Raw genomic sequence first — 23,589 nt, 5'->3', positions numbered from 1 at the left:
GAATTTACTTAAACTGCGTTTGCATCTCAACAAAAGGCCAGAACGCAGACAAACAGCTCGGTTCTAACACACGGACCGGGCCTCAGCGTTGTCGTAGTCAGTTTGATTTTTACATCCCAAATTGACAAACTTGCCTCACAGGGCCGTACAGTCTGAACACATCCTCGTGTTATTTCTGTGAAAAGTCAAATGGACTCATTTTGGCCACAAACCTCAGAACCAGAACCATCAGATCTGGTGGAGGCTGCTAAGTGGAAAACCTTTAACTTTGCGGGCTTTTACCTCGATAGGTTGGCCCTTTGCTAATATGACAAATGACATTTTGTGAAAAAAACCTCTGAATAATTTGTAAAACATGTTGACACGACCTTGTGAATTTCAGTTTCAGCACCTAAGCGGCACCTCGTCCACGTCTGGCTGATGGGCGCGCTGCGGGCAGCACACTGTTGTTGATGGCATTTGCAGAAGTTTCTGAGCTGTTTCATGGCACATTAGACATCCAATATTTCTCTTTATTCGTGGCCAAAGTTTGTATTCTGCTCGGGGAAAGTTCACATAACCCCACTGATGCAAATTATTAAATCTGACTGACATGTTAACTCAAGTTACAGCCCAACAATTCCCCGCTCGTCTGAAACAAAGATCTCACTGGCAAAAACCTGTCATGGAAATGGCAATAAATAATAAAAAGAAGCTGCTGCCAAAGCACTCTGACTCTGTTGTTTCTGGCGTGAACAACATGCGGAGACATCACTCTGCTGAACTCCTTTCACATTTCACTGTAATGAGATCGGCAACATTATTTTCAATCAATAAAAACTCTGCCGCACTTATTTTTAAACACTAACATATTCCTGTTCTTAGAATTCGCTCTGACAAAGTGAGTGAAGCAGCAGATTGGTGGTGAATACGTGGGAGTGTAGTATGGCTGTGCTTTGACAGGTAACCTGCACCACAGAGGAAGAAAAAAAACTCAAAGGAATTCAAATACTTCCTTCCAGTAAGCTATAATTGTGTGCTTTTGTTAATTCACTCTTCATAATTCCCTCATTACAACTCTTGAATGGTGGTGATTAAACTTAAGAAATTCTTTCAACAGGCGTCTCTTTGAAATAAGTATCAATTAAGTCCTTTATTATTGGATGTTCTCTTGAACAATGACAACTCGCAGCACAACAGTGACTGAGGAAATGCCCTCCTGTACAATAAGTGACGGCACACAGCCGTAAGACGACCTGATGATGGGAGGAAGTCGGCGTATCGCCACGTTCTGACTCTGGAGCTGTTACTAGCTGTACTTTGTAGTCAAACAGCAGGTAGATCAAGTGTTTGGTGGGTTATTAAAGTTAAAGACCCCCTCTGTTACCGCGTTAACACGTCTGTACGGTCTTATTTGTCGTACATCGTGAGCTAAATAAGCAGCCAACGCCACGGCGCTACCCTGAAGCTGCAGCGTGCTGATCACAGCCTCAAAAACACAGATTCACCATCCAGGATTTAACAAGCTAACGATCAATCCCATGAACGTGCAGCTTTCTGTGCTGTTCTTCTTCTTCTTCTTCTTCGGCTGAATTCCTCCAATATTACAACCTGCCATTGTGCTGCCAACTCCATCTGCACAAAGTGTGTTTCTATGCAACTAAACTCTCATGCACATCATGTGACATGGCAGCCAACCAATCACATACGAGGTGGTAGAACATGGAGGACAAGCTTCAAATGTGCAGTAAAAAGGTCATGTTTTAACCAAACCCATGATTGTTTCCTGAACCTAATCAAGTCATTTTGGTGCCTAATTTAACCAAGTGTCTAACACATGCTCATCTTTCTGAAAATAAAAGCAGGACATTGTGTTAAACCAACCACATGGCTAACGAGGAGGACTGAGAGGAAACTGAAAGCAAACAGCAAACGAAAACAAAACAAAGCATAATTACTCCACTGAGACGTGACTCCTGTTGGAGACAACGCTACATGTAGCATCGAGCACATCGAGCTGCAGGTGAGCTGGTGTGCTGAGGCTGCAGCCAAGTGGGTGGAGGGATGCAAAGGAGGGCAGGAGCTTCATACGCATACCTGAAGAAACAACGGCGAAGATCTGAGTCATTTAACAGCTGGAAGGACTGTTTTCATGTAAACATGTAACTCTGATGCTCACAGACGAGCTTTCGGGGTTTAACCGCTGACCTCAGAGGGACGGTAGCTCTGATCCTGTTGTCATTCACACTGTTCAAACAATTCATACGTCAGTTTACACGCTGAGCTACGGAGCGACTGGCAATCACACGTAAACATGAAGCTTTAACTCATGAGCTGAAGCGCTCGGCAGAGTTTAAGAACAACATCTTTATGTGAGAAACTTCCCTGAGAATACTTCTGCTGGAAGCGTTCCTGCTGCGCTTCAGCCAAAATCTGAGCCTCGGAGAGGAAAACAACGTTACCGCTTTCTTGGCAAACGTGACAGGTTAGAAGCAAGTTGACATTCAATCTGTTTCCCTATCATAACCAGAATCTTTGTTCACAATTGAGTTATAAAAAAAAAGGACATATGCCTGTAATTACTGTAACCACAGGCAAAAGATCATCGCCAACCCGTATCCTTTCAAGGAGTCATGAAAGAAAACACTTCAACTTGAGATGCCAAGTAAAAAGCGGAGGTCTTTCTCACAGCGCCGGCTGTTAATTGATTTTGTCCATAATGAAGTATGAAACATAAACATTCTGCTTTTTGAGCAGATTTGTTCGAGCAGAGCTTTAAATAATTCTGCAGTGTTTCATTCACCTTTAGTGGAGACGACTGATCGGCTCGCTGTAACCACAATAAAGACAAAAGGAAGCAGGGCTCCTGTCTTCCTCTACCTCATGCCATTAACATGTATAGATCAGGATGTGTTCAGAGTTAAAATGTGGTGCCTGGCGCCCTGAAGGGCTCCAAAACCCGCAGAGGAGCCGAGTCAGGCTTTATCAAGTCCTTATCAGCGATTAGAGCGGCAACCCCTGCTGAATGATCGTTTATTAGATCTCCTCACCGTTAAGGTTCAGGGCACAATGATCTTAATTACTGCTGTAATGGGTGTATAAGCAAAAGCCCGGTGTAGTTCAGCAGTGTCAGTGGCAGCTAAATAAAGGGCCGCTCCTGCTCCGGCTCTTAAAAGGCACGTTTGAAGCGCTGGTGTGATGAAAGGCTCCAAATGAAGGGCAGGGGGAAAAAAAAGAACAATAACAAATTGACATCTCTTTTTGGAGAATGATACCACGGGGGAAGGCATTCTCCCGTCCTTAATCACTATAAAATGGTTTAACATGACATGCAGAGGCTGGCAAATGATCAAATCCTGACAGGAGGACAAATTGCAAACAAAATGAGAGATCAAGTTTATTAGAGCGCCGCCTCTGGGAAATGAAAATCTTTAATTCTCTTTTTACATTGACATTTATTTGGCTGGCATGAATAGCGATGTACACACACACACACACACACACACACACACACACACACACACACACACTCACACACACACACACCCTGATCCTACTGCACCTACTACTGTAACTGCTCCGCTGCAATGATAGCACAGTCAATGACATTTATCATGTTTGCCTTTGTAGCTGACATCTGAAACACATTGTCTTTCATCCAGCCAGCATTCATCATGTATTTTATATAAAGTTCACAGCAGCAGCGCACGGCGGCGGCGGCGGCGGCGGCGTCTCCATGCAGGAGCAATGAGAGGAGCAGGCGGGAATTATCCATCACCTCCTGCACAATGGATGGATTCCTGTTCTTTATAACTGTCGGGCTCCTCTTTAAAGATTTCTTTTCAAATTCTCAAGAAAGGAAATCTGCTTCGTGGAACTCTCCTTCTACTCACTTGATCAATTAAAATATATGCCATTAATTAAGGCCGGCTGGTAGCTCAGCGTCGTAATTCATTGACTTGAAGTGGAATCGTGTTGATGGTGTAACTAGCATCAGCACGCTGTTATTTATGAAGTACGACGGATACATAAATAATGTCGAGCACGTCTCTGAAGCTTGAAGACTTTTAGTGTGACGTTGAGAAGCTTCACACACCTGAGTTCAGTCAGTACAGTCTGCTCATAAAGCCACAGCGTGGAGAAGAGCTCTGATGCTATTAGCATGTGGACAGTAAAGGACCCAGAAAGTTGGAATTAAACTTCTGCTCATTGTCAGTTTTCATCATTTATTGATAAGCCCTTATACGGAGGCAGACTAAAGACAAGGCTTCTGTCTGATGTTTCCATTGAGCTGTGAGTCTGAGCAGCAGCAGCGTTGTGCTGAGAAACGCTGCTCGCATTTCTTCCTGCATGTTCCCACAACTTGTGTGTGTGTCCGGCCTTCAGGTAACGACAACGCTGGTCCATGTTGACCTCACAGGAGTGAACTGAGAGCGAATAAATGCTTTATTAAACGTAACGTTGCATTTAGGTGAACATACCGCTATCACCAGTGGGATATAATTTACTAAAAGGAAAATATCACAGCGGCATTAGTTAATCAGTAAATACAGATTTTTTAAAATGTATTTATTCTAATCTGATTTAGTAGTAAGTAAAAAGTATGTAAAGACAGAAGGTGAAAGTCTTTCTACACTACAGGTAACACCTGGAAAACTGTTGTACCTGTTCAGTCCAATTTTGTTTTTAATTTTTACAAAATAAGCAATCAAAGAAATTTTAGTTTTTTAGAATTTACAGCTTTAAAAATATTGTGGAAAAAAACTGTGACAGGAGCAGAAAACACCCAAAGATAATAAGAGAAGATAATAAAAGAATAAATGAATTTCTGTTGATTTATCTACGACAGGCCGATATCGACCACCGCTATCGGCTCATCGATATATCTGTCGGGTTTTATTCCTGTGAGCTAATCCCCATACGTGTGCCTTTCTGTACTAAACACAGTTCATTATCTGTTGTTTTAGACAGATGCTGCTTTAACCTTTAAAACACTCAGTCAGTGCTGCTCAAAATGACAATTAAAATAAAGCAAAGAAAGAAAGTACAGGAACAGATAACTACGTCCTGATGGCTGACACGCCGTCGCCACAGTCGGCTCATAAATACTGATGCCAGCAGCATGAAGCCGAGGACACCGGACACATGTGAAGACCGAGTCCTGCAGTGCTACCAGTCCTGCTGTAGCGCTGCTTCTCTGCAGTCCCCGGTGATGAGTGATATGTTGGAGTCTTTACCTGAGGCCATCTCTCCCCATGCACGACTAGTCTGAACTGAACTGCAAGGGCAATGAGGAGAGACACCCCGTGGCTCCAAACAAAGGCAAAGGCTCCCAGCAGTAATCGGAAACTATCGTCTCTGCTCACACTGCTTAAACCTGCAACCCCTGCTCAGTTATGATGACACTGCCTTTTAATGTCACACTAAAAAATATGCCCTGTATCAAAGGAAATTGGATTGATTTGAGGGCCAGCTCTGTCAACCTCTCCCCAAGGTCACTCTGCCAGCGTTTTGCAAAGAAAAAAAGGAAAAGAAAGAGGGCAGGATGTAAGAGTTGAAGCATTAAAAATTGCTGAGGACTGGCCTGGAGTCTGTCCAAGACAAAGTTAGAAGTACTTCACAAATCAATGCCTGCTCTCTGCATCCCCCACACTTCTTTTATGCTCTGAAATGACAGAATGTAGTGCAAGCATTCTTTTTTTTTTACATCTGGTGTCAATATTGGAGCTTAACTTCAAAGAAATTACTGATAGCATTCTGCTCTCTTCAGTCAGCGATCTAGCATCTATTTAAGGCTGTGTTCTGCACTTTTGAGATATGAGGTTTAAGTGAAGGGTAAAAATGTCCAAGAGGGGCCAGAGTTGGGATGGCTCCGAGTGGGAAGTGTGTGTAGATAAGCAGACAAAAAGCCAACGCAGAGAAAGGCCTACCGACTGTGGCCACGGTGTCGTCCTTGCCCTGGGTGAAGACCACCACTCGCTGCCTCTTTGTGTTCTCCTTGGGCAGGTTTTGGGTCCTCCTCGCTATCTCTGCGATGTCATCGGTCTGTGAAAACAGCGGATCACGGGGCGAATACGTTAAGCTGAATGAATGCAACATGAAGAGCAATTTCTGAGGAGTTAATCAAAGATCACACGTGTGAGTGAGAGAGGTCAGACTTTTCCAATCCTGGCAGACAGATCAAATGATAATGAAACCAGATGGGCCATGAAACCGCTTCCAAGTAGATCAATAGGAGCGCTCGATGATGCTTCCATGCAGTTACAGGAAAGCTGCAAAATATTAGAATGTCATATTCCCTAAGTGAGATGAAAATAAGCGTGTGAAGATACGCCGTTGTCAGATAAAGCTAGCTTTGCGCGCTGAAGGGATAGGTGGTGCGTGTACTGTATCATTCTCTTCCTGAAACAGGCCATCTCTGCTCAGCATCTGCACAGAATGGATATTCTCGCCTGGAGACGACAGAACTCTCCGGAGTGCTTGCCTTTGATCATGAGAGGGATAAAAAAACCCACACCTGTCAGTGCTACTTTATTATTAACTCATCATGATGTACTATGAGCAGGTAGAATGTCTTTATCGCCCGTCTCGCAGTGGGGTGGACTGCTTCTCGGTAATACAGCACACTGAGGAGCTAGCATTAGGGATCGCAGACGCCTCTAGCATCTGTATCAAAGCTAACACTTGAGCACCTTCAGGGTGAGCAAATACTGTGATTATGGGAGTAATCAGAGAGATAGGCTGCAGCCCACCACCACCAGCCTCACTGGCTCACTCAAACCAATGAGCTTTTACACCTCTAAATGCTTCCCAAACGTCCTTTAATCAGCCCTGAGAGGTCCGCGGAGACCCAGGGCCGAGGAAAAATGGGTGTAACACTCTAAGTAAGTGCTAATGGTGAGGTTAATACAGAGGCTGTTAGCAGGCGATGGCGAAAAAAAAAAAAGGGAGCAATTTGTCACTGTGACTGGATGTAACCACAAGCACTCCTCCAGACACTGAATGCAAAAACCACACAAGGCTTCAGCACATTGTCACCCTTAGGTTTTATGTTCGCTGACATAAAAATGGCGCTCTACTCAGGTTTAGGAGCTAAAAGGCTCTGAGGGCCAGAGGTGGTAGGGTAAGCATCACGGCTGTAGAGCAGGGCACACACACACACAAACACTCGTAAACACACACTGACAGACAACTTCCTCCTGGTTTCTTTAGTTTTTTTTTTCCACTCCTGGCAGAAACACTTACCTGACAACTTCCTGGGGCAAAACGATGCAGAAAAATAACGTTGAGCGTGAGTGCAAGACAAATGAATTGACAAATGATACGGTCAATTTGGTTTTACTGCTGACAAATGGCAATATTTACGATTGTGAGGCAATTGATCAGACATGAATCAACAAAGCGTGTAATATGAAAGCTTTACAAGGGTGTTAAATCGCGCTTGTGTGCTGAAGCCAGTGAGAAACTGATCGTCTCCACTGCCGGCTGCTTGAGAAACACTGCAAGAGAGAGATTCAATTAGAGCTGTGATGCAGGCGCTTCTTTGAGCATTTAAAGGAAACGGATCACAAACAGGCGACTGTGTTCAGATCTGGTGATTGCTCTCTTGGAGAGGACGGGCCTTGATTGTTGTATTTATCCTAAAGACGCTGTGCTGTCAGTCAGGACGTGGTGATGGCTGTTTCAGAGCACATTAGAAGCACATCTTCAGCGCTCCGGGTCAGATCCTGACCACATGCAATTACGGTTTCCCTCAAAAGGGCCACACTGGTCAATTAACTGGACTTTTACTGAACTTAAATTAACCTCAGTGGCCTTCACAGAATCTAAATGCACACAGACACTCTTGTGTTCGCTGGGCTTCGGCACCAATTAGTACTTCTGATGTTTTCTTGGACGTTTGTTGAAACGAGTATTTAAAACTATATGTTCATTCTCAGAGTCAGTCTGAGAGAAAACGATTAAATTACAATAAATAAGTAGGATAGACGTCAGTGCTTGAATACAGATATGCTGCCAAAAAGAGTTAATCTGGTTTGAACAAATGCCAGTTCTCATCCTGCCTCATGTGCTGCTTACCAGGACTTCACCGCCTTTAATGAACCATCAGTGAATTATTTATCAATCTGATTTGGAGCAAAAGGAAGTTACTTAGAGTACGGAGCATCCTCAGCTGACATGACAGGTGCTTGTGTATGACACCAGAGACCACCTCCACAGAGCTGTGTGAAAGCCCTCTGCTGATGAAGGCCATGAGGTTTGACTGAAAGCCCCTGAATAATTCAAGCAACTGGATCTTGTGCGATGAATCTCTCCTTAAATACTTGTTGCAGCTTCGTAATTAATGAATCTGATTACTGTGCAGGATTCTGACACATTACAGCAGTAATATAAAATCTATTTATTCACAGTATGAGACCCTGAACATGTCGGTGGGTTTAAAGGGAACGCTGCCTTTAAAAAAATAAATCAGAAGAAGAATTGGCATTTTCAATTATTGATCAAAGCCAGAAACTGTAAAATCACAAAGAATTGTTGGATCTTTAACTTTTCAACAGTTCCATAAATTACTCATTTGTTCTGTTGCAAAACTCGAGTCGTGTTGTTTCATCCATAGAACTACACGACTGGTTTAAAAATGCACCAAGAATAAAGAGTTCCTCGTAAACGAATTCCTTAAAAACAACAACAATAAAATAAAGCTTTCATTAATAACCAACAGTCAGGCAGCAAAAACCTGAAGAGCTTCTGGGTTGAACTGGAAACAGATCAGAAATATAAACAGTGAAATATCTCCAGTCTGTCGGCAGCATGTCCTCACGTCTGTCTGAAAAACCTACATGTTGATTCCAGTTGTTTCATTTTCTGTAAAATCGTTAATCAAAGACATTAAACTTATGATTTTATTTAACATAATTAATGTCATTATAACTGTGTCATACTACAAATCAGACATGTTTGACTTCTGTCTGCCTCCAGCCGTGCTGCTCTGCTCCCATAGAGGGAAATAAAAGAGCCAACAGTGAGTAAAAAATGCAACAGAAGCCAAAAACATAAATAAAAATGCTCAGAAACTGCTCCTGTGTTCAGATTGCTCAACCAGCATGTACTCATAAATGCATTGTGTATGCAGCCATTTCCCTCCATTACCACCAGACAGGAACGCATGCTATCTCCCAGTTTAATCAAAATTCTCAATGCTGCTGCATATTTTTAAAGATTTTTTAAGTGTATATGTGAAGTGCGGCGGCCAGCTTGTTCAAGGAAAGTAAAATTGTCATCAGAAAGTGACAAGAGAGAGAAAAAAAGACAACTGTGAAGAAAACATCTTTGAACTACAAGCATCTAGAAATGCAGCGAGTACAGTACACAGCACTGATGTTATCTGAGAAATCACATTCATCCAATGCAATTTCGCAGAGTGTTCTGCCAAATCAGGTTGACATGGAAAATGTCAAAGAATTGTAACTACTAGGAGAGTCTTCACTTTGCCCTTTGTGTTTTTTCTTCCATGTGAGGCCCGTCCATTACCACTCAGCCCCCTACATCTCCCCCCGACGCTCTCGCCTTCATCCCTTCTCCTCTCTTAAACCTGTCACTGCCATCAGGATTGCATTTCTATTCTAGTCACGTTGATCACACCGTTAGTGATTCTGGATGACAATTATTCACACAGAGCAGAGCCATATTCAAGGCAGCGCTACCTCTGAAAGAGAGAAGGCACTTAAAATACCTGAGCCCATGTGAAAAAACTCGCACGCCGGCTATTTGTGTTTTTTGATTTTGCATTTAAATAGCAATGCAAGAAATATGCAAAATACGAGGAAAGAAAATAGACTAAGGGAACATTCATTTCACACTTAAGAGGCAGCCCCACTTGAAAACACACAGTGTACATTCTGTGGAGGTAACAAGCACTGTAATCTTCATTTCCATAATCTAAAACCACAGGTGGCTGTAATTTGGTTATTAAAAGACTACAGTGTGTTTCAGTGTGCTGTAATGCTATAGCAGCGCAGAGGAGACATACAGTATCATCCCTGAGTGCAATGAAGATAATGAGGAGGCTTTTTAACCAGGCAACCTGATGAGCCCCAAGCCTGCAGAGAAAGGCTTGAAACCATGCCCAACTTCTCAGCTTCCCAAGAGGCTTTTCAAAATTCAATAAATAACATCTGTAGGCGATGTTGGGTGCAGACCTAGCAGAGTGCGTCATAACAGAGAGCTGGCTGAACAAAGAAACCATGACGACTGCCAGGTTTCCATAGCAACTGCTGCAAGGCCTGGAGAGTATAATAGCACATCAATCACTGTCCAAAAAGAACTTCATTATCAGCAAAAATAAACCTTTAGGATCTTTTTAGTGTGCAATTGCTGGTCAACTCACCTCAAAGCCCAGTTCTTTGGCAAATGTGGCCGCCTCCTAGAAGAGATAAAACACACACACACACACACACAAATGAGCAGTTAATTACAGAGTCACAAACAGAGCACAATGTCACACTCCAGACGTGAGGTAAAGACATCTCGCCTCTCCTCACATGTGCGGCCGTGTCACTTGAGAATCGGTAACCTGAGTTCGCGTCGCTCTGCCAAGCCCTGATTTAATAGGCATGCAGCCCACCCATTTAAACTATTGCCCGACATCATCTCATCTTACCACAGCAGCATGAGATAACACCACGTCAGCCTCCAGCCTTGAAACCACCACTGAAACCACCAATGTGTGCTGGTATGTGGGAATCCCCAACACTGCAGGCATTCAGCGGCTGCCATAAAGCGTGTTGCTTTAGCCCAGAACAGGTGCACTTCACACACCCACACCACTGTTTATGCAACTTATACAGGATCTCGTAAATCGTACAAACTTTACACCGATGCTGAACTTTTCCAAATATTTGTGCTGCACTATTTTTTTTGGGAGATAAATATTTTTCAATCGTGTCAGGCAGGAATTGTTTTCCGTTCATTACCATATGGTGTGATATGGCGAGCCCTCTTGAGGGTTTCATTCAAATTCATGCTGCATATTTACTGATATTTGTTTGTACTTTTATTCCATTCATACCCTGGTTTTCACACAATAACAAAAAGACATGCAAAAAGTTTATCAGCAGACTCCTGAAACTTGGTTGGGTTGTGTTTCTAAGCTGGACGTCACCAGAGCAGACAGGAGAACCGTTCACACATCAGCAACGTGAAGAACATCCATCATCTCAGGAAACCCTGGCATGGTGGCAGCTTCCCTCAAAAACCATCACAAACTGCTTAGGAACAGACTGAGGAACAACCGGGTCCCCACCGGACCGAGCATCCACAGGATGGGCGGGAACGAGCCGGATCCATGGAGCCTGAAACCCACAGAACCCCAAAGATCTACTGCAAACATCCCAGCACAAGACATGGCCGGAGGTCCCGTGTTCACTGGCCGAGAAGTTTGAGTCGTGTTGGCAGCACAAAGTCTGGGCTCTAAGGGTTGACTGGTCAGGATTATGTTGGGTGGATGCCGATTATTGGTAACCAAGGAGACCAGCGTTTAGATCCGACTGGTCTCAACATTTTCCAATCACACAAACGCTAATAGAAAACTTTATTGAAAGACCTTTATTTATTTATTGATGCTTTACATGTAGTTAATTAAAACTAAACTTTCCAACATTTACACTTGGTTGGTGGTGGACGACTACCTGAGAGGAGGAACCAATCAGATGGTGCTGTGAGGATCACAGAGAGGTAAAAAAAAAAGGCAGAAAAAATAAACTTATTTCATCAGAAGTCTGTTAAAGATGAACTCAACCAACGATACAGAAAAATATCTGAATATCAGATCCAATAATCGGTTGTTTTGATTCTGATCGCGTCTACTTTATGAAACAAAAATAACATTTTCTTTTATTTTAAAATACGTCTCCATTAAACTGAAGCTCTATGCAACAGTAAAATAATTCATTGTTCTGACAACGCAGTGAAGTTTATTAATTCTCCTTCACGCCTGAAAGAATGGAAAATATAAAACTATACAAAGTGACTGGAAAATTACCACCAAAACATGTCTGTAGTTAAGGGCATGTAGGACTGCACTTTCATTTAATACATAAAGTAATAAAAAATCAGTTGGTGACAAGAAAAGCCCATAAAAAGGAAAATCACTGGATGTATTTGTAGAAATGTTCAGGCTGTGATTTGTCCTTTTATTTTGTGAGAGACGAACAGAGAACAGTGGATGCTAACCGACGCCTGGAGTGGTCGGAAAATATACAGATACCAAAACAAAGGCCTGAATTTTCAGCAGCGATGCTCACAGCGCTCGCCGTGTGCTCGCCGTGTGCTAACCGTGTGCTAGCTGTGTGCTAGCCGTGTGCTAGCCCTGACGTCCAACATGCGATTGGTAATAAATAGGCCATGGCATGATCCTTTAGCTGATGACAGAAGCTGTTGCTTGTCAGCTCAGAACGATGTCACAGATTGCAACAGACAACCTCGTGCACTAAATTCACTTCTGCCCCCAGACGGGGCAATAAGTTGATGCTATGATTCTAAATAATCCAATTATGTGCAGGAGGAGGGCTGGTGTTTGCGTGACCTTGGGGAGAGGTTGACAACCTGGTCCTCAAACAGAAGGGGAGGAGATGACATGAAACAATAAGGTTACTGGTCCCTGGAGGGAAGCCTCATGGCTCTCTGCCTTGGATCAACATCACAGCAGCAGCAATATGTCAATTCATCACCCCGCCCCACCCGCACACCCACCCACACACACCGGCCAGACAATTAGCCGGCGCAGTCAACAAGCAGTTTTATAATCAGCGAAGATAGAGTCGTGTTCGCCTCTCACCCCCTCTGTCTTCTCCATCCATGGAGGGCTTAGGGCTCACATTTGTTTTCCTTTATTTACAACTACATATTGACTTTACTGCTCAGAAACGCTCCATCACCGACGAGCACGAGGCATCTCGCAGGGACACGAGCAGCTCGGAAAACGTCTTGTCAAAACAGTGATATTTCATATCAAAGCGTTTAACAGAGACACATGAATGAAGGCTGAAGCAACGCCGAGCGGCACACGGCTCTACCTCAGCCTCCGTCTCTCTCTAGTTAGGAGCTATAATATTAGTGAGAAAAGCCTTTCAACAGAGTGTGGGTGTCAAGAAGAAAAGATAATTAAAGCAGTGTCTATGAGCCACATGTGTACAGTGTAATCCCTTTCAGGAATTTATTAATTTCTGTGAGTTGTTCTGAATGCCAGCATCAAAAATATTTTGTACTATAAGCTCGGCTAAACCAAATATGCTGCTACGATAAATACTGTGCGGCGGTAAATATGCAATTACTGCGACTACACATGCGAGCCAATAACACTGAAACGATAGGCAATTAAAGTCACTATTGCTTAAAGGGTTTACATCGTTAATTTTCAGAAATCGTATGTTTCACGCTGTGTATGTTTCACGTTTGACGTGTGCTGTGCCGGTATGCTGTGGGAGACGGTTTTCTGATGACGGCCCATGTGCTTCTACAGCTGCTGCAACAATGACAAGTGCTTCGAGTGACATCTGGGCAAAATCCTCTTGTGCTCAAAGAAGCATCTCGTTTGTTCGGAGATTGCTGTGATTGCATGCTCGCCTTTGATGATCTGCTCCGAGTCTGATTCCAAAAGAGAGAGGACTGCTGCGGATTTCAGGGCCTGTAAGTTCTCCTCCTTCTCCTCTTCGGGCAAACAAGGTAAAAGATAACAAGGCGGGCTGAGTGCATGAGCCCTGTGCAGCCATAGTTAGTATAAAGCTATCAGAATGTGTGAGATGTTGCTGCTGTCAGAGGCTTAAACAGTCAAAGGGATATTTTTAGAGAGCTTAAGCTAATAATCCAGAGCCCAGTCAGGGGGGCGGGTGTCTACAATTTCTTGCCAAGCAAAATGAAAGAGGAAATACACACTTCATGCAAAGGGCAGTTTTCAGAGCTGCACACTTTGTTTTCCTTGACACGATAAGTGACAGGAGCCTGGTAGGCCAGGTTTAGACACAGTCTTAGCAGGAACACTGTGCTGTATATTATCTTTAATGTACGGGATAGAATAACTGATGTTTTCTGGCCTCTAGGGGGCAGTAAACAAGCTACAAACACAACACTACACACATATTTTTTTAGCAAACAAGGCTCCCAGTAAACATCAAACACATGCAGCAACATCTGCATCCTACCAAATAGAAAAACATGTTTACTCTGCTTTTAGCTCCGTGTTTGGTCTCCACCCACTGTTTAGCTGCTAGATGCGCCATTATTCTGAGACACTGAATGCATGGCTTTGTGCTGAGGAAGCAGGGTGCAGCCGGGTTTTCTTTTTCTGTTCTTTCACTAAAAACAGGAGCCTGTGTTGGCCAGAAGCAGCACAATGAGAGTAAACTTAGAAAATAAAGTTCAGGGTTAGAGGACCATAATAACTTGTGAAGCCCCCCACAGCTGAAGGAACCGCAGCGCCAGGCAGCCGTTTTCTGTGGTTTCACCGCTACCAAGGAGAAACAAGCAGTCCAGCATGTCATATTTTAGCATAATGACATTATATGCTTGAAATATTTGAAACTAATAAACGTAACATAACTGACATAATAATAAAACAACAATCCTGCTGGTGAAACGCTCCATGTTGCTCAGATCAAGGAACGCCGCGATCATCCTGAGAAAACTGCATGTTTGCTCTTAAAGCGCCGCTGAACGCACCAAAGGAAGCCAAAGAAAGAGCTGATAAATCATAGTTCTATAGCGGCTTTCAGGATAAAATATTCTCAGTAACAAACCAAAGCAAGCATTTAGTTTTTTTCTTTTTTCTGTCCTCTGTGTAACAAGTTGTTGAGCATATGTCACAGCAGGAGAGAGGCAGAAAAAAAAAATCCAATTTCAGTGTTTCCCAAAGAATCTAAATCAAAGAGCAAACCTCAGTGCTAAGGTTAATAAAAGTTGATAAGCTGAAAAGCGTAACTCCCCCAGGCCATTCAGAAAATAAGCATTTGCTTGACCGTGTTAGCCCAAGCTGATGCAGAGGCAGAAATTGAATTGTATTTGACATTTTGCGGAGGGGCCACGATACTGAGGAGGGTATAGCCCTGACAAGTTATTTACGACAACACCCCTGTTTTCTTCTTCCTTTCTGGGCATTTCAATAACAGCTCATTTCAAAGACGTCTGAGTTTTAAAGAAGTGTTTCGGGGGGAACTGATTTCTGCTGTTGTTGAAACTGTGCAAACTAAAAGAGAGCAGTTGGAAATGACAAATCACTTACTGTAGAGACCTTTGAAAGTAAACTGAGCATGTCTGGGTCATGGCATATCACATAATTCAGCCAATTATCACTACTTACAGATATATATATATAACAATGGCAAATGACATGTTTTCCTCATTCCCTGCATGTAAGCGTGAGACACCACTGAGGCGAGTCAGACAGCTTTCATAAATGCCCAGTAAAAACAACATCTGGCGTTCAACTCAAGTGTTTCCAGCCAGATTACTACAGCATACATTACAGGGTGGTGGGCGGAGAGCGAATAACTAATCAAGACGACGGCATCGGAGGGGTTCGTCAGCGCCCTTGACGTGGCCTCAGGGTCACGAGCACGACTCCGCCTGGATGTCGCCACGTCAGAATCAGCACGAGTCCAGGTGCTGCCGAACAGGAAGCTGCCACCTCAAAGATATGTGGGCTGATAACAACCGCAGGTGATTATTAATATGATCATGCAAGCTGATAGCACCTCACTCACGCTGGGTGGAAGGAAGGCGGCCGCCTGCTACTGTGCAGGACAGATTAGGAGGAATAAATCACCTGCACCGAGCCCTCCTGGAGCTCCCAGGAGAATGCAGCAATCCTGCTCAAGCATGACATGCCACAAACATGAGGGTAAACACACACAGCAACAACACACTCCAGAGAGGCAGCAGTCGCTTTTACTGCCTCTGGGAATTTACTCAGCAACAGCTGATGGTATTTCACTTTGGGTTTTACTGAGCCATTAAGTGGCATGTTTCATCTCCACCTAGTTATTTTCTTACACGATCGCACCGGTTTAATCCTGAACTAAGTTTTTGTGTTAGTGGCAGATTTACAGCCGGTTCAGTCAGCCTCCCAAACGTACGACTTCACACTGTTTTCTTATCGCTGTTTCTCCGACGTCTTAAAGAAAATATGCGCAAAAGAGAAAAAAACTAAACACCTGTTAACAACAGCCATCTTTAAGAAATAACTTTTCCCGTCTACTTTATGAAACTGAGTCCACTGTGAGCCAGATGTTGCTCTGCTGTGAGAGAACATTTACATTTGCATTTCCTTCTGTAGTGCATAAAATGCTATTAATTTCCAACTTCTGTCAAATCCCTCCGCTCCCCTCAGGCTCTGCTCATTATTTAATGCACTGCTGCAAACTGCGACGTCCCTCCGACCTGCTCCCTGTCCTGGTTGTGTCCACGAACAACCTGCTGATCTGACTGTAATTCACTTTTTACTGGAGTGGATTCGGACTGTCCACATTACGAGTGAATGTGTTCGACGGCTCCAGAACAGGGAATATTTCCCCACCATATTTGTGTGGTGTCGCATTGCATTTTGTTTAGCAGGCTCTTCTGCGCTGAGAGGTGTGCCGGCGTGGAGCTGCTGCAGGAGGATTTGGACCAGCTCTCTACATCTGAAGCTACTTCAGTTGTTCTCAGAGCAGTGCAGCTGCAGCACTTTAAACCTCATCCCAGCCCCACAATAAGCTGCCATCGTAATAAAACACCTTATCAGTTACCTTAAACAGCCGACGAGGTCCTTCTGAAAACATCTGAAAATGACATTACAATGTGAGACACTTTAAGTTAGGACCAAACAAATAGTTCCAGCTAATAACACTGCAGACACATCACTGGATGTCTGTCATTAGTTTTATCTAATTAAAAGAGAAACAGGACAAATGAGTGAAGTCATAAAAAACTGGAATATTAAAATGAATTAGTGGTGAGACACGACAAAACGTCCACGTCTGAGGTCTGAGGGTTCCCCAGTTTGTCAGTTAAGGTCAGAGAGACAGAGGAAGCATTTCTAAAAGCTGCTAACAGACTGGAGATAAATGAAGCTTTAAACAGCTGTGATCAGGCGCTGCACCGATTACGTGGATTGATTCAGACCACCACACTCACAAAATTGGCTTCGTGTTCATTCACAATTTAGGGAATTAATCTGACAACTTATTATAAATATTTGACTTCACACAACAGAGAGAAGTTGTATTATTTAGCGATACAGGCTGAAACGAACCGATTCATCTGCTGGTGTCTGCACAGAGAAACGGTTTCTGAATAAGAGGGCAAAAAATAAAATAACCAAAAATAATTCTGTGGAGATTTGTCCAAACTTAAAAGCAAGTGCCAGTTTGACCTCAGCTTTCATGTGACCAGCTTCAGCAGTGCCTCTGCCTGCCCGTCCATTACACACCTCTAGCAGCAGCGTAGCAGCGCTCCATCCATCTCAGTCTGCCTGCAAGGGCAGCAGAGAGGTCTCATAGCGAGCCCACGGGGACGGCAGCAGCACCTACAGCACAGGTCCAGAGGTTAAACAATCGGAAACATGTGCAGTACATAAATATCTTGGCTGATAGCAATCTCAGCATGGCAAAGCAGGGTTTGCATAAGGGGCTCAGAACGGAGGATGTAACCTCAGATAGAGCGGGAGGACCAGACAGGCATTCAGTCGGTCTATTGGGGCTAATGGAAGCCGAGGCAGCGGCAGCAGCAGCTTTGTGCTGGGGGGAGGCAGTTATCAGCCTGATGGCCTTATCAGCACCGAGGGCCTCTATCACACATCTCACCTCTGGGCTCTAACAAGGGGTCAACACACAACGTCAGACTGCCAGAGACCGGCTATCTCTCCAGGAAGTGGATGAAGCAGTGGATGAACTGGTTTGCTCAACAGGCTGAGCTAATGCAGCAGCTTTTAACTCATAACTCTCACTGCACTCAGAGCTACAGCTGATTTCTTCTCTATCGCTCACATTTCTCGGCGCTGGATCATCAGCCGCCCTGGGACTTTCTCTCTCTGGCTGTCGGTGCCGTATTCCAGATGTTTCGGATCTGGATCTTTGTCCTCCATAATTCTCAGCCTTTTCTTTTGTCTCTCCCTCTGACTGTTTGTTTCCGTTCTCTGAGATGTGTGAATGCTGTTTGTCTGAAATCCTGTTTGTTTGGCGGCACCTGAAGGCTACATGGGTTTAAAGTCACTCTGCTATCACTGGTGTCCTGATTTATGCTGATCTGTTCTGTACAAAGAGACCTCGAATGTGTAATATTGATCCTTTAAAACAAAACTAATCACTGCTTACGTTTGCACCTGAACCGTTCACCCACTTACAACAATCTGGACTCAACAGATTTCCCTTCTCTTAAAAGTTTGACTCCAAAAACCAGAACGCGAGCAGGAAAATGAATTCCGGGCCCCTAAACATACCCACATAACTTAGTGAGGAAAATATGAGCTGCTAACTCAACTGAGAACTCTGTTTGTTCTCAAGTGAAGCTTAACTTTTACTGCAGTAAGTTTTATTGATTGTCTGGAAGTTTGTTTGGTCAAGGTCCACCCCATTGAATTTTTCAGGAACCAGAATTTCCACAGTTAGAGGTTTGCTGATTCTCACTGAAAGCAACGGAACTGCAGTCTTGATTCTTGCACTTGGGGGCACATAGTCAAGGTCCATACTTCAATTTATCTTACAATTTAGGTGATAGAAATAATGTTTTTGGACCTGTTTAGCATTCCTGGAGTTGAAGTTGCCGGAAGCCCTCTGGTTATAAAACTGCTGCTGAAGGCCTTGAGAACTTATTTTCTTAATCAGTGATTAGATCCTCCATAAACACACTCTTACAGGTTTTATAAATTATAACGGCGCTGGTCACTTCTGTAGAGATTAGTGGTTCTGTTGTGTTTTGCCTTTCAGCCTCTCTCTGCTTTAACGCTGAAATAAGAAGGCGATGTGAATTCAAACTGCTTGTTGGCTTCTGAAGCAAGTGAATCACATCAGATCAGAGCTCACCAGCACACGGATAAGATCTGGTTACCTACTGAGCCTGAACTGGTATTGTTTTGTAGCCATGTGGACGGTTCTTCTAGCGCTGATTGTGGTTTATGTGATCACAAATACTATGTAATGGAGAACTGCTATTTGGCCCTCTGAACCATAAACCCGCTGGCAGGTCTGAAAGGCGGATTATTTTCAGCAAAAACTGACAAAATTGCACCATTTCTCGGTGCCAGAAACTGGAAAAACAGAAAGAAAGAGATTTTCAACTTTCAGACCTTGAACTACTCTTCCATTGGAAAACTTAACCAAATCTGAGCTCGTGGTATTTCATCAAAATCACTTTATTCTACACGTCTCTTTTAACATTTCTCAAAAATTAAATGTTAACTCGAACCAGATTCGGTAAAAAACTAAAAAAAATCTGCACTCTTTGGCACAACCATGAAGCCGTCAGTGAGTCAGTTGTGACCAAAAGTCCCAATCCAGCATTTAGGAACGTTTCAGCCCAACTGGAGACGGCGTTCACACAAATTAAAAATGTTTATTTATCGTTTGTGTAACGAGGAGTCACGTCTCCACTGAGCTGCAGGACTTCATGCAGAACCAGAACCACAGTGAGCAGAAACGTTAAATCCCACGTTTTGCTCTTCATGCTTTCATCGCGCTGCTCGTTTGTCGCCTCGTTTTCCTCCCGTTCTGTATGAATACGTTCACGCTGTTTGATGGCTCTGAAGCTGTTTGGTTCTGTCCAAACTTTGCTCCAAATAATAGCCTATGACTGGTCACTGTAATTATAAAATCATTTTTCACTCTGGATCAACAAATCTGTTTTTGTTGAAAAGTGCGTTTTCAGAAACTTTTGATGAGGTTGAGGCCCGACTTCCTTGCAGTCCATCAGTTTCTCGCAGCTTATTATCCAGTAAATTCAGCAGACATTTGGTTGCAGGCACCGCAGACAAAGGTCAGGAAAGCAAACAGCTTTTTTCTGCACTGAACTGTTGAGAACAGTGACCATACCCTCCTGTGTATAATAAACATGTGAGCATTTGGCCTGCTCTATTTACCTCCTAATGAGAAACAAAGATCTGCTCTGGAGGGACTCGCATGCCTCAGACAATGAAAAACCCAGGGAGGGAAAAAAAGCTTTCAAAATAACTCAAACCATTTGTGTGCACGGGGGACATGAGAGCCTTGCCGGAATAAATTGGCCATAGAAAACTTGAGACGGTGTTCAATGTGTTATCTGTTGATGTGGCACAAGATGGCCGCTTGCCAGATGAGATCTGCACGGAGGGGTGGAGGTCCTTCAGTCAGGATGTATGCACAGACACACATGTGATAAAGGTTGCAAAAAAAACCCCAGAAGAAACTAGTGGACAACCAGGACGGATCAGAGAAACAAACATTTCCTTCAGTGCGAGTCGAAGCAGCAGCAGAGCGAGCGACGTAGCGGTCTACAGGCGCCATTATTCAAGCAACAACAAATTAATTTGGTATTACGGGGGGCTAGATTATGCTTGTTGATTGCGTCTTTGTCAGTTTCTTATCCAGAATTTTCAGAGCAAAGGAGAATCGGGGAGTCCTCCAAATGACAGTGGAAAACATGACTCTGTCGTCTGGACTGTGGGAATACAATCATGCGTAGACAAAGGCCAGTCCTCCCGCCAACTCTGTGCGGATAAGAGGATTGGAGATGGAGGGAAAAGCAACCAGCCAAACTCCAAGCAGCCGTGATTTTGGGAGGAGGACAGACATGGGGATTGTGAGGGTATCTGGGAAGCCCGCTGGTGTTCAAACTTCTGCGAGTCCCTCCAGCAACAAGCTAATATCCTGCACTCTCTCCCGCTGTGACAGAAATATACTGGCCTGAGCGCCAGCAGAACGTGGGCACTATTGATCTGCTCCCAGCGCAATATCTCCTCTTACATCCATAATTATTCCCCTTCAGAGGACTCCACCGTGTGCCCTGGCTGCCCGACTGGCTGGCTTTCTATCTGCCTCCTTGTTAAAGATGCTCTATGGTCTCACATTTCACATTGCACTGCCAGCGACCCCCCTCTCTTAACCCCGGCATTTTCGAATATTTCATGGTTCAATCCCGGGGTTGTGGAAGGCGGCTTCGGCACGGCACAATTACAGTGGTTAGTCGGACTCCTCTGGTGGAGCCATGCTGGCTCCCAAAGTACCATGACTCGCAAACAGACAGCCAGGAAAAACAGAGGAATGTCAGAGAGACCATTCTTCTTCTGCACTGAGTCGACTCTCTGCCTGTAAACGCACAGAAAATGACTGATGGGTTAATTGTAGCGACACTTTATGTGACTGAGGAAAAGTAGTTTCCAGCCTTTCTGGCTCTGATCCGTTTCTAACAGAAGTAAAAACACAGTTTTCCTCTTACAAATGAAAAGTTCAGTTCATACGTAATAAAAGCCGTCTTTTCCACTTTAGCCTCACTTAGCCAACAGCTAACGGCAGCTTCTGCTACAGCAAACCTATTACACTATATTAGATATAGACATAGACATATATATATATATATACACACACATATATATATATATACATATATTACTATATGAAAGATAACTTTGTGCCTTTTTCTAATTATGCAACTGTCAGACTATTTTAGTATGTCTAAGATGTAATCATGACAGTAAACCAGACGTCCATGACTTCCTGCTGGTGGCGTGGATGACTCCAGTCAGTCAGGCTGCCAAATGATGCTGTAATTCAGTGTAGGCCCAGAAGTGGACCACTGGCTGATTCTGAGTGGATCCAGACATTGTGGGTCAACTTTTCCAAAAGAAGAACTTTGAAGCGAATGGATTTTCATTAAAGCTGCTTCTAGAGTCGTGTTTAAAAGCCGGTCAAACACATTTTCTGCTTTTTAAACCCCTGCTGCACGTTTGTCGTTTCAGTTTATATACTGTTTTAAAAACGTTCTCCAGCTGGTCATTAAACTCTTAAAATCTAAAAACTAGTCAAAGTTATCACTCACTGCAACTGGAGCACACCTGCTCTACACAAAGCTGTGCTACACAACGGCAGGTAGAAATACTGGAGTAAGTCCACCACATGTTTGACCTGGACGCCGATTCTAAAGAACAATGATACAGAACGTTTACAGGATGTGTTGGTTCCATGGGTTTGTTATGGATGAAACCCCAGAAGGTTGAATCCGTGTTGATCAGATGCTCATCGACTGGTCAGCGATGCACTAAAGAGTTAAAGAGTCGTGGTGTTGACATAAAACCACCACATGGACCACTTAAAAAACGTGACTCTCATCAAGGGACGACGTCAAAATGAAAAACAAGACTCTGGTTAATATCATCTTCTGACCACGAGAAAGTTTCAGACTTTGACCCACTTACAGGTGGACCAACAGTCTATGTGCTGACTGTACTCTGACCAATCAGAACCACTGATGACAATTCTAGAAACTCAACAAGAACAACATCTGCATCATCTTTCTCCAGAGCCACGGATGCTATCTGCGATTCGTTGCCACCAGTTGCACATGAGAGTGTGTAGAAGAAAGAAAAAGTCAGAAAACGATCCATTTTGAAACCATCTTGCCTCTCGAGGGGTTCTGATCACAGGGTTGGAAACCACTTATCTAGCACACAACGAAAAAATAGAAATAGATAAAAGAGCAAAAATAAAAACAAGGCAGCTTTTGCATTTAGCAGCTAATGTGGCTGTGACTCATCATACAACTCACTGACTGTACGTCACACTGAAGGTCAATGTACTCTGGCGCTGAACGGAAGGCATGTGACTCATCACAGAAATAGCACATTCAATTAAAATTCAGTTGTGAAAGACACAAAGGAGAGCAGCAGCTAATACTTCATGTCTCTTCCTCCAATGACACATTGTGATTGTTCCGCTTCGCCGGCTTTAGAGATGGTTCTGTGTTCATCCTCCCAGCTGGCCTGTGGGGCCTTGTGAATAAACACATAGAGGTTAATGTCTCATGTTCTTCGCCGTTCTCTGCAGACAGCTCTGACAGGAGGAGAGAGAGAAGAGCCTAAAAGGAAAGCTGTTTCAGTAATACGCTAATCTGGCTCTCGCATCTCTTTGTTTTAGGCAGTGAGACGGGATATTTTCCCCGAGCTACCGTTGAGGAGCACATCTCGAGTCCGCTGTGGGTGAGCTGTCAAGGGGAAATTCTTTCTCCTCGTCCTTTTTTTTTTTTTTTTTTTGGTGAGAACACCCCTCATACCCTCAGGGGTCTTTAGTGAACTTGCCATCACCCACACATACTGACAGCGGAGAGCACGTATTTCCACAGCACCCAGCGCACACGTCACGGAGGCGATAAACAGCCACGGGCCTCGCCACAGAGATAAGGCTTCCAAGCAGTCTATCAAACAAACAAAGCCAGATGACGAATCTGGAGAGATGTTAAGAAATGACGCCATATTGCCCATGTATCTCCTCCACCTGCCTTTTTTTCCTCTTTCCATCCACACAAACACACAGACACACACATTTATACACTTGTACACCCACTTCAGCCTGTCCTGGAAAAATCATTAGAGCCCCCACCACCCCACACACACAC

At 43.8% G+C, this 23,589-nt stretch overlaps 1 protein-coding gene across 2 annotated transcripts in view; it reads right to left on the bottom strand.

The window, feature by feature from the left end:
• adkb (adenosine kinase b) overlaps positions 1-23,589 on the bottom strand; it is a 115,597-nt gene that overhangs the window by 10,645 nt on the left and 81,363 nt on the right. For both annotated transcript variants that reach the window (XM_008279135.1, XM_008279136.1), the window contains exons 8-9: positions 10,367-10,402; positions 5,910-6,024 (exon numbers count right to left, since the gene is read on the bottom strand). In XM_008279135.1, coding sequence (XP_008277357.1) covers positions 5,910-6,024; positions 10,367-10,402 — 151 coding nt within the window. The remainder of the gene's footprint in view (positions 1-5,909; positions 6,025-10,366; positions 10,403-23,589) is intronic.

The sequence above is a fragment of the Stegastes partitus genome, unplaced genomic scaffold (genome assembly GCF_000690725.1).
Source record: "Stegastes partitus isolate 25-593 unplaced genomic scaffold, Stegastes_partitus-1.0.2 Scaffold145, whole genome shotgun sequence".
Classification (NCBI taxonomy): Eukaryota; Metazoa; Chordata; class Actinopteri; family Pomacentridae; genus Stegastes; species Stegastes partitus.
The sequence above is the reverse complement of the archived record's forward strand: the minus strand, read 5'-3'. Positions and strand labels throughout refer to the sequence as shown.